We start from the raw sequence: 14,360 nt of genomic DNA, 5'->3' as shown, positions 1-14,360 counted from the left end.
TCCTGCCTCAAGGAGGTGGAAGTCACGCCCAAGACCAATTATGGGCCAAGAAACCAGATATCCTGGTCTGGCCCCCCATGCCTGGCGGAGGCGGGCTCACCACCGACTTTCTGGCTGGTGGACATTGCCACCTGCCTAACGAAAAATTCTGGCCTATGCCTCTGTTTATAAAGCTCATGATCTCAAATGTCTTTTTAACCCTATTCTCAACCTTTCCTGCCGTCAATGTTTTGTGCACATGTACCCCCAGATCCCGCTGTTCCTGCAACCCGCCACCTAGAACTGAACTCTTTAGATCATCGTTCTTCCTACCAAATTATATCACTTCACACTTCTCTGTATTATATCTCATCTGCCAGGTGTCTGCCCATTCTCCCAGCCTATGTCCTCTTGAAACCTATCACTCTCCTCCTCACAGTTCACAATTCTTTCAAGTCTAGTGTCATCTGCAAATTTTGAAATTGTGCCCTGTACACACAAGTCTAGATATCAATATATCAAATGTAGTGGTCCTAATACCGACTCCTGTGTACACCACATTAACTGCATTACCCTCATTAACACTCTTTGTTACCTCATCCAAAAACTCAATCAAGTTAGTTAAACACAATTTTCCTTTAACAAATTTTGCTGGTTTTCCTTAAATAATCTACACTTGTCCAAGAGCCTGTTAATTTTGACCTGGATTATTGTTTCAAAAGCTTTCCCACCACCGCAGTTATAAGAACATAAGAAATAGGAGCAGGAGTAAACCATATGGTCTGTCAAGCCTGCTCCACCATTAAATATGATCATGGCTGATCTTGGGCTTCAACTGAACTTTCCTGCCTGCTCCCCATATCCCTTGAATAAAAGCAAAATACTGTGGATGATGGAAATCTGAAATAAAAACAGAAAGTGCTGGAAAAACTCAGCAGGTCTGGCAGCATCTGTGGAGAGAGAAGCAGAGTTAACGTTTCAGGTCAGTGACCCTTCTTCAGAACTGGCAGATATAAGAAATGTAAAAGATTTTAAGCAAGTAAAGCTGGGGTGCGGCAAGAGATAACAAAAGAGGTGTTGATAGGACAAGGTAACAGAATAGCTGACCAGAAGGTCATGGAGTAAAGGCAAACAATATGTTAATGGTGTGCTGAAAGTCAAAGCATTAGTACAGATAGGGTGTTAATGGACTGGAAACTGAACAGCCACAAGCACAAACATGAAAAAAAAGTGGGTAGGCACAGTAGAAACAAACTGAACAAACTAAAATAAAATGAACAAAAAAAAGAAAAAATAAGTAAAGATAAAAGTAAAAGTGGGGGCCCGTCATGCTCTGAAATTATTGAACTCAATGTTCAGTCTGGCAGGCTGTAGTGTGCCTAATCGGTAAATGAGATGCTGTTCCTCGAGCTTGCATTGATGTTCACTGGAACACTGCAGCAATCCCAGGACAGAGATGAGAGCAGGGGCCTGTGTTGAAATGGCCAGCAACTGGAAGCTCGGGGTCATGCTTTTGGACTGAGCAGAGGTGTTCCACAAAGCGGTCACCCAGTCTCCGTTTGTGAGCAGCGAATACAGTATACGACATTGAAAGAAGTACAAGTAAATCGCTGCTTCATCTGAAAGGAGTGTTTGGGGTCTTGGATAGTGAGGAGAGAGGAGGTAAATGGGCAGGTATTACACCTCCTGCGCTTGCAGGGGAAGATGCCATGGGAAGGGAACGAGGTGGTGGGGGTAATGGAGGAGTAACTAAACACCTTTATTATAACTATGTGCAGCTTCACACCAGTCTTGAGGTTCCTCTAAAACCTCACTGCATCTATCTTCAAGTCTCTCATGTGATCTCTTACATCATTATGGTAGGAGGCATTTATATTGTCTCAACATTAACCCTTTCAAACCCTTATATTACAAGTATTCCAACCCTGTTAAGTCATGTGTATTTTCCAAAACACACCAGCTTCTTGATTTTACATGAACTATTCATCAGTTCCACCTACTGGAAAATTGGAGAAGTGCATGAGGGTGCATATAAATATTGAGATATCCAGTTCATGCAACAGGCTGGTCTCTTTCACATCCCTGGGTTACACTGTCATACGTCTAAATATTGGGTAGCAGAATTAAATTCCTGACTGTGAGGAACCTAACTCTGGTTAGTGTGATGCTAATATGAGAATGTTTAACTATAATCCTTCTCCCAGTATTTTGTGTGCTATATGTTGTAAATAGTATACGTATTTAGATTGCTGAAGCTTTGATCTGTGTGGTGATACTCTGTCTAGTAGAATCAATGTAAATTCCAGCATGTAGTTCACTATAATTGGGATAATAGCTAACCCAGATCATTTCACCATGGCAAGAACAGATCACATAATATGTACAGATTGGAAGGGACAAAGTCTGCCTAGATAAAGGTTTCATAATTTCCAAAGTGAAAGCAGCATTTTCAAAATCTGAATTGTGATATACAGGCTACAATCAAATACTCATAAGCAGCAACCTTCAAAAAAACATTTTTAATCACAGGGCACTTGTACCTGCATATCCCCTAATTAGTGAAACTGTTTTTGGCATTCAATGCTGCTATAGGCAAACCTGCTGATGATGCCCAGAGTCCACTTATTGGAGTAAAATCATTCAAACTTTCTATATTGTTCACCTGATAAAAGGAATAAGTGAGCCATAAAGACCAGGATAAATGCCATTATTTGATACCTAGACTGCTGTGTTAACTGATCTTAGAGCACTACAACTGGCCTCATGGTACCTTGGTTCAGGAAGGAAAATCTCCATGGTTTGTGCTCTCAATGAAGAATGCACTTGTAATGTTGGCAGAGAACAGGATTGGTATCATGTCCCAGTTCAGCGTCATTATCTAAGCTCAATCATGAATAACCATTTGAGCATGGTACTGAGCAGGGTAACTGGTGCCCATGGAATCACACCTTAGCAAGTAGTCAACAGCTTGGTAAAGAAGGGCAGAAGAAAATGAACAGAAAAAAAAGGACCCGAACACACAAAAACTGCAGTGAACACTATTTAAGATCAAATCTGATATTTAAACTTTTTACTTGGCATTATTAATTTATGTGGAACTCATACATGGAATAGAACAGTGGTCCATGGAGATGATTCAGTTTAAGATAAAAGGTTCAGTCGTAAGTAAATGAAAATGATAAAGGATAGATTAATATTCAATGAGACTACTACAGATAGCCTAGTTATAATTTTCGTTTTACACTGGTTTTTGCATTTTTTTCCTACTGCTCTCCACAGTATAAAATGCAAAATATTTGCACAAATTCACATGCAAAACAAGGACAAATGTGGCAAATGAAAAAAAATTCGGTACAAAGTAGAGAAAAAATATTCTAGATTCTTGTATACAGTTAATCCAGGAATCACAGTGGGGATGCTATGAAATGATCAGGAATGTTGAAGAGAAAGCCCATCCATGGAGGTGTAGTACAATTAGCACGTTAGATCAAGACACTAATATGTTTTCCAGCAGCTCATTAAAATGAAAGAAATCTGACTAATTATAAGCTGGGTTTGGGGAACTTTTTACCCTGCTTGGAAAAAGATTTGGGTGGGGAGTGCACACAGGATGGAGATGACTCCCAAAAGTTTAAAATCTATGTGATCTGAAAAATCAACAGCTTAATACTGTATAGAGGATGTCCTACAGACCATTCTTGCACCCTATTCTTGATTCATTACACTGCAGCATGCACCAATGACTGCTTACAATCCCTAACACTGTTTTAAAGCTTTTTTTAAATGTAATTTTCTCTCCTCTAAGACTCTCCAAGCCACATACAGTACAACTGCAATGAGATGAGGAGGGCTATTGCTCTATGGATGAAGCACTGCCAAGTCTTCTGTCTTTCCACACACACCTTCCAATAGATATCCCAGAACAGCAATCATAAGCAGAAACAACGCTGTCCTTTTCCTTCCCTCTCCTGTGCCTGGAAGTATATTGTAACATTTCATTGGGAACATGGCTAGGTCAGTTCACACAACAGGAACAAGGCACTGAACCTACAATTCTCCCATTCCCTATGGTTCAATGCATCATGCAGTAAGCAACTGAAGGAGTTATGGAAAGAAAAAATGATACAGCACAGTAAGAGGCCATTCAGCCCATTGTGCCTGTAATGGCTCTTTGGTAGAGCTATCCAATTAATCACAGTCACCTGCTCTTTCCCCGTAACCCTGCAATTTTTTTCCACTCATTTATATTTAATATTTATATTATAATATATTTATTCAATACCCTTTTGAATTTCAGGCAGTATATACCAGATCACAACAAATTGAGAAGGATTTCCTTATGGATTCTAACAATAACAAAATTAAGGTACACTTTTTTTAAAAGTCTTAATTACATTAATACTGAACATCTGACATAATTACACGAAAATATTTTGGCACAGCCTTTGCGTCTCCTGTACTACCAGAGCTGTCACTAGGATTGTAATGGCGGCTGTGTGAAAATTTCGCACAACTTCCATTGTACATTTTTGTACCATGTCTATTTGAACTATGAAAAAAATCCAGTTGTATAATTAGAAATGTTGTCCATCTGTACTCAATTTATACCTAAAGTGGGCATTTCAGTCTATAGAACACTAGGATGAAGCAGTAGTGGTTGGGGGTCTGCCAATGAGTGCTGGAAGCAATGTGTTACCTGAACTAAAGGCATTACATATTAAAAGCATTTGAGCACCAAAACACTAAATAAGCCGAAGAACAACTCTTATCTCTCTCTCACTCACACTTGCATATGGCAGCTTGAGCAAATATTTACCTGAAAAACAAAGTTGGGGCTCAATGGAAAAACTTCAGTTTTAATTACAAAAGTACATAATCTATGTATGTAGATCTGGTTCTGTTAACATTCTTTCCTCTGATTCTTCAATTCCATCACTCTTGGAACTTTCTTCATTAGAAAATTGTCCAGAATCTGCACTAGTCTGACCACTTTGATCATCTTTCCCATTCCTGGTACATGGTTCAGAGGAACTGGAATATGAACACAAGCTTTCAGTTTCAGAAATGACTTTGAGCTGGTCACAGCACTCCTCCGCATCTTCCTCTGAGGTCAGCTCAAGGAAGGCATTCTGGGAACGTTCACTGAAATACTGCAACAGTAAAACAAATGGTAAATATAATTGTAGTGACTGGCTGTAACATTTTATGTAGAACTAAGGTCATATCTTTTTAAAAATAAGGAATTGCATTTGTATAGCTTCTTTCTTGAACCAGGATATACCAAAGTGCCTTAGAGTCAATAAAGTACATTTTGAAGTCAGAGTCTTGGCACAGGAGGGCGCCATTTGGCCCACTGTGTCCATGCTCTCCACAGAGCTGTGCAGTCAGTCCCACTCCCGGCTTCATCCCCGTAGCCCTGCAAGTCCATTTCTGTCAGGTAGCCATCCAATTTCCTCCTGAAGTCAGTGATCGTCTCCGCTTCCACCACCCTTGTGGACAGTGAGTCCCAGCTAATTACCACCTGCTGCATAAAAAAGTGCTTCCTCATATTCCCCCTGCATCCTTTGCTCAAAACTTTCAATCTGTGTCCCCAAGTCCTTGTACCATTTGTTAATGGGAAGTTTTTTCTTGTCTAACTTACCTAAGCTTGTCATAATCTTGTACACTTCTATCAAATCTCCCCTCAATCTTCTTTGCTCCAAGGAGAACAAACACAGCTTTTCCAACCTAACCTTGTAACTAAAATCCTCCATTCCTGAAACCATTCTGGTCAATCTCCTCTGCGCCCACTCAAGGACCCTCACATACTTCCTGAAGTGTGGTGACCAGAAATGGATACAATACTCCAGTTGGGGCCTAATCAGAGCTTTATATAAAGTTCAGCATAACTTCCCTGCTTTTGTCCTCAATGTAGTCAGTGTTCTAATGTAGGGAACTATGGCTGCCAATTTGCACAGAGCAAGGTCCCACAAACAGCAATGAGATACACAACCAGATAATCTGTTTTACTGATGCTGGTTGAGGGATATATATTGGCCAGGATACCAGAAGCACACCATGCTCTTCTGTGAATAGTGCTTTGGGATCTTGCAAGCGCACCTGAGAGGGCAGACGGTTAAACATTTCATCTGAAAAACGGCACCTCCAACAGTACAGCAGTTCCTCAGCGCATACAAGATCCCAAAACACGATTGTGGACCCTTGCTCTGGAATGTTAGCCTGCATTCTGTTGTCATGCTAGGCCCCCACCTGCCAAGAATGAGTCACATTAATTCTGTCATGAACATTTTAAACTGTTACTGGAGTTAAGAAAGGACTTATTAAACAGATCAGCCGTGGCTGGAAAAAACATTTGCATATTAACAGACAATGTTTGGAAGGAAAAAGCAGCAATTCCCTGACATATTCAACCCACAATGGACCTTTGATCACCAGATGTTGAAGTTGGGGGAGCTCGCATTCCAGGTTGACTGCTAAGATGGCTGAATACACAAATGGACATGGTCAAACCATCTCGTCACATGACTAACCTACTGGGCAACCTGAGTTTTTGAATTTGTACAAACAATTTGGGATAAAAGGAGAATGCTCCTGGACTGAAGATCTCTCTTTGCTGGCTTCCCACAGCCTCTCCTGTCTGCCTACTCCTATCTCTTTCTCACAAGCCTCTGAATCCACTGAAGACACATGAACCCCGATAGAGAAAAGTCTCCGACAGTGAACAAGGTTTAAGAATAATACGGGGCCCCAACAAAAAGCAAGATCTAACTACAATGAAGGACACTGCAGTGAGCTCGAAGAACCGTAACAACAATTCTTCAGATATTGCCTCAAACCTCTCCACTTTATTTTTCCTCTGCTCTTCTCTGTCTCTATTTGCATGTGTGTATTGTGCATGCATGCTAGCGTGGTGTATCCGTAGACGCTAACTGAATTAGAGTTTAAGTTTAACAAATTTCAACTTTTCTTCTTTAAACCTAAGAAAGCCTGTTTGTGCTGCTTTCTTTGCCTTATAATTGGAAAGTGATGAATAAGGATTCACCAAGGGGGAGCTAAAAACACTGTTTAAAATTAAACCCTGTTACAGTAAGACCAGGTGAAGGCTGAGGGGGACCCCTAGACACCTCTCTCACCTGATCGTAACACTGTGCTCAAGTCTCTGGATTGGAGCTTGAACCTACAACCTTCTGATTCAGAGATGAGAATGCTACCACTAAACCAAGACCTGACAAATAAGTAGATTCCACTCAAAACTGTGACCTGCCTTCCTTTTCTCACCTTTTGCTGCTAATTAGATGTGACCAAGTTACGGATCAGATGCTGCTGCGGCAACTGGCACTCAGGATCCTAATTATTTCACAACTCAATCCCAATGCCAAACATCTGTGAGGGAGACTGTCAAGATACATGGTCAATACTTTTTAAAAGCATCAAACTCTTCAAGTTGGTGATTTTTAAAATAAAATAAAAATCTTCTGTACACCATGTTTCTCATCTTTTCTCTACATTTCTTAGGAAATTTACTTATAGCCATTTTTACCTTCTTGAAAACATGGCAGCAAACCTCTAACTAATCCCCTATAAAGATTACAAAGTGTCTCCTGACAACGCAGAGCATGCGTAGAGCAAAGTGATGTCATCAGTACGTCCCAAAATTTGCCAGCTTGCCAGTATGAACCTGCATGTGCGCAGGAGGGAACGGGTTCCCGAATGTGGTGAGTGAGGCAGCCATATGTATGAATTCAAACAAAATATTTACTCTAATTTGCATAAATCTGCATTCAATTTGTAAACATTTTAAACCATGACTTCAAATCTTTCAATCTGAAAAAAAAATTCAACATCCAGATTTGAAACAGTACCCATACCTCTTGTAAATGTTCTGGCAGAATGTGCGGGGGAAAGAAGGCATACTTTATGCATCTGTATGTGCAATTTACACAGAAGGAGCATCCCATTGCCACACCAAAAACAATCACTAATGACACCATGAAGGTTACACAAAGCTGCCACAACGGAGTAGTACCTATAGAAAATTAGAAACATGATCAGTTTTACCAATTCAATTGCTAATGGCTACTATTTGAGAATAATTTTACAGCACGGAGTGAGAAATAAAATCATCAAGCTATGTTGCAACAAAATACCCTGCTACAACTGGATGGATAGTTCATCATGACAGATTTTCCTTCAGAATGGAGGGTGAGAGAGAGTCTAAGCTGTAGATGGAGTAATAGTGGTGCGAATGGTAACAAAGTAATCTGACAGTAGTTTCAATGTAGGCCAAAACAGAATTAACAGTTTCCATCACCATTAGGTTTCATAGAGTCATACAGTTATACAGCACAGAAACAGCTTCGGCCCATCGTGTCTGTGCCGGCCATCAAGCACCTATCTATTCTAATCCCATTTTCCAGCACTTGGCCTGTAGCCTTATATGCCATGGCGTTTCAAGTGCTCATCTAAATACTTCTTAAATGTTGTGAGGGTTCCTGCCTCTACCAACACTTCAGGCAGTGTGCTCCAGATTCCAACCACCCAGTGAAAAAATCTTTCCTCAAATCCCCTCTAAACCTCCTGTCCCTTATCTTAAATACATGCACCCTGGTTATTGACGCCTCCGCTAAGAGAAAAGTTGCTTCCTATCTAACCTATCAAAGCCCCTCATAATTTTGTATACCTCAATCATGTCCCCCCTCAGACTTCTCTGCTCTAAGGAAAACAAGTCTAGCCTTTTTAGAGTCTCTGCATTGCTGAAATGTTCCAGCCCAGGCAACATCCTGGTGAATCTCCTCTGCACCCTCTCCAGTGCAATCACATCCTTCCGATAGTGTGGTGCCCAGAACTGTACCCAGTACTCCAGCTGTGGCCTAACTAGTGTTTTCTAGAGCTCCATCATAACCTCCCTGCTCTTATATTCTCTGCCTCGGTTAAAAAAGGCAAGTATCCCATATGCCTTCCTAACCACCTTATCTATCTGTGCTTCTGCCTTCAGTGATCTATGGACAAGTACACCAAGGTCCCTCTGATCCTCTTGTACTGCCTAGAGTCCTACCATCCATTGTATATTCCCTTGCCTTGTTATTCATCCCAAAATGCATCACTTCACACCTCTCAGGATTAAATTCTATTTGCCACTGCTCCGCCCATCTTACCAGCCCAACTATATCATCCTTGAATCTAAGGCTTTCCTCGTCACTATTTAAGGCACCACCAATTTTCGTGTCATCTGCGAACTTACTGATCATACCTCCTATATTCATGTCTAAATCATTAATGTACACTACAAACAGCAAGGGTCCCAGCACCGATCCCTGAGGTACACCACTCGTCACAGGCTTCCAGTCAAAAACAACCCTCGACTATTACCCTCTGCTTCCTGTCACTAAGCCAATTTTGGATCCAATTTTCTACACTGCCCTGGATCCCATGGGCTCTTACCTTCTAACCAATCTCCCATGCAGGACCTTATCAAAAGCCTTACTGAAGTTCATGTAGACTACATCAACTGCTTTACCCTCATCTACACATCTAGTTAAACTTATCTACACATCAAAAAATTCAATCAAGTTAGTTATACACGATCTCCCCCTGACAAAACCATGTTGACTATCCTTGATTAATCCCTGCCTCTCCAACTGGAGGTTAATTCTGCTCCTCAGAATTTTTTCTAATAGTTTCCCAACCATGGATGTTAGACTCACTGGCCTGTAATTACCTGTTTTATCCCTGCTACCCTTCTTGAATAATGGTACCACATTCACTGTCCTCCAATCCTTTGGTACTTCTCCTGTGGCCAGAAAGGTTTTGAAAATTTGTGTCAGAGCCTCTGCTATCTCCTCCCTTGCCTCATATAACAGCCTGGGATACAGCTCATCTGGGCCTGGGGATTTATCTACTTTTAAGCCCGCTAGAATTGCTAATACTTCCTCCCTTTCAATGCTAATATGTTCAAGTATATCACAATCCCCTTCCTTGATCTCTACACCTACACCGTCCTTCTCCATAGTGAACACAGATGAAAAGTAATCATTTAAAACCTCACCCATGTCCTCTGGCTCCACACACAGATTGCCACTTTGGTCCCTAACGGGCCCTACTCTTTCCCGGTTTATCCTCTTGCCCTTAAAAGGTAGGTTCCATAACTACCTCTTGCTCTGAAGAGAGAGATTGAGCAGTTCAGGCCTTTACTCTCGTGTTTAGAAGAATGAGAGGAGATCTAATTAAGGTATATAAAAGATTATTAAGGGGACTGACAAAGTATACGTAGAGAGGATGTTTCCTCTGGTGGGGCAATCTAGAACGAAAGGTCATAGTTCTAGGATAAAGGATAGCAGATTTAAAACAGAGATGAGGAGAAATTACTTCTCTCAAAGGGTGGTGAGTCTGTGGAATTCACTACCCCAGAGTGCAGTGGATGCTGGGACATAGAGTAAATTTGAGATAGACAGATTTTTAATTAGTAATGGATTGAAGGGTTATGGAGAACTGGCAGGAAAGTGGAGTTGAGGCCGAGATGAGATCAGCCATGATCGTATTGAATGGCGGAGCAGGCACGAGGGGCTGAATTGCTCACTCCTGCTCCAAGTTCTTATGTTCTTAATATACTTATAAAATGCCTTAGGATTTGTCTGCCAGAGGTTTTTCATGTCCCCTCTTCCTTCTCAATTACTTTTTTTAAATACCCCCCTACACTTTCTATACTCCTCTAGAGCCTCCACTGTTTTCAGCCCTCTGAATCTGCCATAAGCCTTTTTTTGTTCCTGATCCAATCCTCTATATCCCTTGACATCCAGGGTTCCCTGGACTTGTTGGTCCTACCCGTCACCTTAATGAGTACATGTTGGCTCTGACCTCTCACTATTTCCTCTTTGAATGACTCCCACTGGTCTGATGTAGACTTTCCTACAGGTAGGAAAGTAGGACTCCCACCAGTCCACTATGGCCAGATCCTGTTTTATCATACTGAAATCAGCCTTTCCCCAATTCAGTACCTTTATTTCCAGTCCATCTTTGTCCCTTTCCATAACTACCTTAAATCTTAGAGTTATGGTCACTATTCCCGAAATGCTCCCCCACTGACACTTCTACCACTTGTCCGGCTTCATTCCCTAGGATTAGGTCCAGTAATGCCCCTTCTCTTGTAGGACTTTCTACGTACTGGCTCAAAAAGCTCTCCTGTATGCATTTGAAGAATTCTGCCCCCTTTAGCACTAAGACTATCCCAGTTGATATTGGGGAAGTGGAAATCCCCTACTATTATTACCCTATTACTTTTACACTTCTGAGATTTGCCTACACATCTGCTCCGCTATCTCTCCCTGACTGTTTGGAGGCCTGTAGTACACTCCCAGCCAAGTGATTGCGCCCTTTTTGTTTTTAAGTTCTACCCATATGGCCTCATTTGAGGAATCTTCTAAGGTATCATCCCTCCTTACTGCAGTAACTGACTCCTTGATCAACAGTGCAATGCCACCTCCTCTTTTACCCCCTCCTGTCTTGTCTGAAGATTCTGTGCCCTGGAATATTGAGCTGGCAGTCCTGCCCCTCCCTCAACCATGTCACTGTGATAGCAATAATATACTCCCATGTGCTAATCAATGCCCTCAATTCATCTGCCTTACTAGTAAGACTCCTTGCATTAAGATAGATGCAATCCAGCCTTGCATTTTTCACTTGTGCCTTAACGGGTCTATATTTGCTCTCCCTTCCAGACTGACTCAGTTTCTCTTCCATATTTGACTGTGCATCCCCCCTTACTGTACCTCCACTTTGTATCCCATCCCCCTGTCAAATTAGTTTAAACCCCACCACCCCTAGCAAACCACCCAGCCAGGATGTTGGCCCATGCCGGTTCAGGTGCAACCCATCCAACTTGAACAGGTCCCACCTTTGCCAGAAACAGACCCAGTGATCCAGGAAACTAAAGCCCTCCCTCCTGCACCATCTCCTCAGCCACGCATTCATCTGCTCTATCCTCCTATTCCTATACCCACTAGCATGTGGCACCGGGGGTAAACCAGAGATTACAACCTTTGAGGTCCTGCTTTTTAATCTGCTACCTAGCTTCCTAAATTCTTGTTGCAGGACCTCATCCCTCTTTCTACCCATGTCGTTGGTACCAATGTGTACCACAACCTCTGACTGTTCACCCTCCCCCTTCAGAAGGTCCTGCAGCTGCTCAGTGACATCCTTGACCCTAGCACCATCCTAGAGTCATGTTTGCAGCCACAGAAATGCCAACCTGTACCCCTTACGATAAAATCCCCTATCACTAGAGCTCTTCTACTCCTTTTCCTCCCCTCTTGTGCAGCTGAGCCACCCGTGGTGCCACAGACTTGGCTCTTGCTGCATTCCCTGGAGAAGCTATCCCCCACAACAGTATCCAAAGTGGAAAATCTGTTAGATAGGGAGATGGACCCAGGGGACTCCTGCACTACCTGCCTAGTTCTTCTACTCTGCCTGGCGGTCACCCATTCCCTTTCTGCCTGTGCGGTCTTTACCTGCGGTGTGACCAGCTCCCTGTAAATGCTACCCACGATGATCTCAGCCTCACGATGCTCCACAGTGTCTCCAGCCGCCGCTCCAGACCCGAAACATGGATTTCGAGTAGTTGGAGCTTGAGACACTTCCTGCACACGTGTTTGCCCTGGACACTGGAAGTGTTCCCAACTTCCCACATTGCACAGGAGTAGCACTCCACGCTGCCGAGCAGCCCTGCTTTGACTTACCCTTAATTTATCCCCTTAAATTACCCCAGAATTAGATTTACACTACAGACCTTGATTCCCTAAAAAAAAAAACTACCTACATTAAAAAAACTGTAGACCTTTCTCTTTACTTTAGTTACTTTCTTTCTTTTTCTTTTGGGCCTCCTTATCTCGAGAGACAATGGATACGCGCCTGGAGGTGGTCAGTGGTTTGTGAAGCAGCGCCTGGAGTGGCTATAAAGGCCAATTCTGGAGTGACAGGCTCTTCCACAGGTGCTGCAGAGAAATTTGTTTGTTGGGGCTGTTGCACAGTTGGCTCTCCCCTTGCGCCTCTGTCTTTTTTCCTGCCAACTACTAAGTCTCTTCGACTCGCCACAATTTAGCCCTGTCTTTATGGCTGCCCGCCAGCTCTGGCGAATGCTGGCAACTGACTCCCACGACTTGTGATCAATGTCACACGATTTCATGTCGCGTTTGCAGACGTCTTTATAACGGAGACATGGACGGCCGGTGGGTCTGATACCAGTGGCGAGCTCGCTGTACAATGTGTCTTTGGGGATCCTGCCATCTTCCATGCGGCTCACATGGCCAAGCCATCTCAAGCGCCGCTGACTCAGTAGTGTGTATAAGCTGGGGATGTTGGCCGCTTCAAGGACTTCTGTGTTGGAGATATAGTCCTGCCACCTGATGCCAAGTATTCTCCGAAGGCAGCGAAGATGGAATGAATTGAGACGTCGCTCTTGGCTGGCATACGTTGTCCAGGCCTCGCTGCCGTAGAGCAAGGTACTGAGGACACAGGCCTGATACACTCGGACTTTTGTGTTCCGTGTCAGTGCGCTTTAGTTAACTTTAGTTACTTACCCAGCTATTTAGAGTTATTCCCTAACAGCAGTTACTCAATCACCTTGTAGCTATCCTGTGACATCACTGCTCACTTTGTTTTCAAACTCCGGCGCGCCTGGACTGCTCGCCACTCCGCTCGCGGAAGGTAAATGACTGGGCCTTGTTCCTCGGGCTCAATTTATCAGCTCTGCTCTCAGCATTCTCCCCGCAGGTCCGCTCCCGGAAGGTAAGTAACACTCCAGCTGACAGTTTGACCAAGACTGACTAAACTAAGTAGAGTGCCAATCCTTTGAAACATAAATGCATGAGCTACCAGACCACCTTCCTATCACAGCCTCCCTTGAACTGGGAAGAACATGGCTGGGATTTTACTCTGGGCGGATGGGAGCCAGCCACCGACTGAAAAGTCAGTGGCGAACCCATGTCCGCCTCGCCTGGGGATCCGACCCGTATTTTGTGGGTCGCTGGGCTTCAATTGGTATGAGGTGGGACTTCAACCTGCTTGAGGTAGGAAGTCCCGCCTAATAGTGCTGCCGGCCAATCAGCGGGTCGGCAGCTCTTAGTCCCAGCAGCGCTGTGAGCGGTGGCTACTACTGGGACAACAGCCCTGCTTCAAAAAGAAGTCGGGGACCCTGGAATGCAGGTAAGTTTTGGTTGTCTCGCCGGGGGTAATCGGTCTGGCCCCAGTACGGCAAGCGTGTTTGGTTTGGTGGTGGTGAGGGGTGGGGGGGGGGGTGGAGGTGTTGGGTGCCCGATCATGAGGCCCCTCCCACCCCCCAGGACATTCGAGAGCCACCTGCTTTTGTTAGGCAGCTTCTTGCGGGTCTG

General features: G+C 43.4%; 1 protein-coding gene across 1 annotated transcript in view; it reads right to left on the bottom strand.

Moving 5' to 3' along the window:
• Positions 1 to 2,483: 2,483 nt before the first annotated feature.
• LOC137374647 (interleukin-10 receptor subunit beta-like) overlaps positions 2,484 to 14,360 on the bottom strand; it is a 34,442-nt gene continuing 22,565 nt past the window's right edge. Inside the window, exons 7-8 of the mRNA XM_068041098.1 lie at positions 7,848 to 8,005; positions 2,484 to 5,129 (exon numbers count right to left, since the gene is read on the bottom strand). Of these exons, the coding sequence (XP_067897199.1) occupies positions 4,857 to 5,129; positions 7,848 to 8,005 (431 nt within the window). The 3' untranslated portion in view covers positions 2,484 to 4,856. The remainder of the gene's footprint in view (positions 5,130 to 7,847; positions 8,006 to 14,360) is intronic.

Source organism: Heterodontus francisci, chromosome 10 (genome assembly GCF_036365525.1).
Source record: "Heterodontus francisci isolate sHetFra1 chromosome 10, sHetFra1.hap1, whole genome shotgun sequence".
NCBI lineage: Eukaryota > Metazoa > Chordata > Chondrichthyes > Heterodontiformes > Heterodontidae > Heterodontus > Heterodontus francisci.
This window is presented reverse-complemented; position numbering and strand designations above follow the sequence as displayed.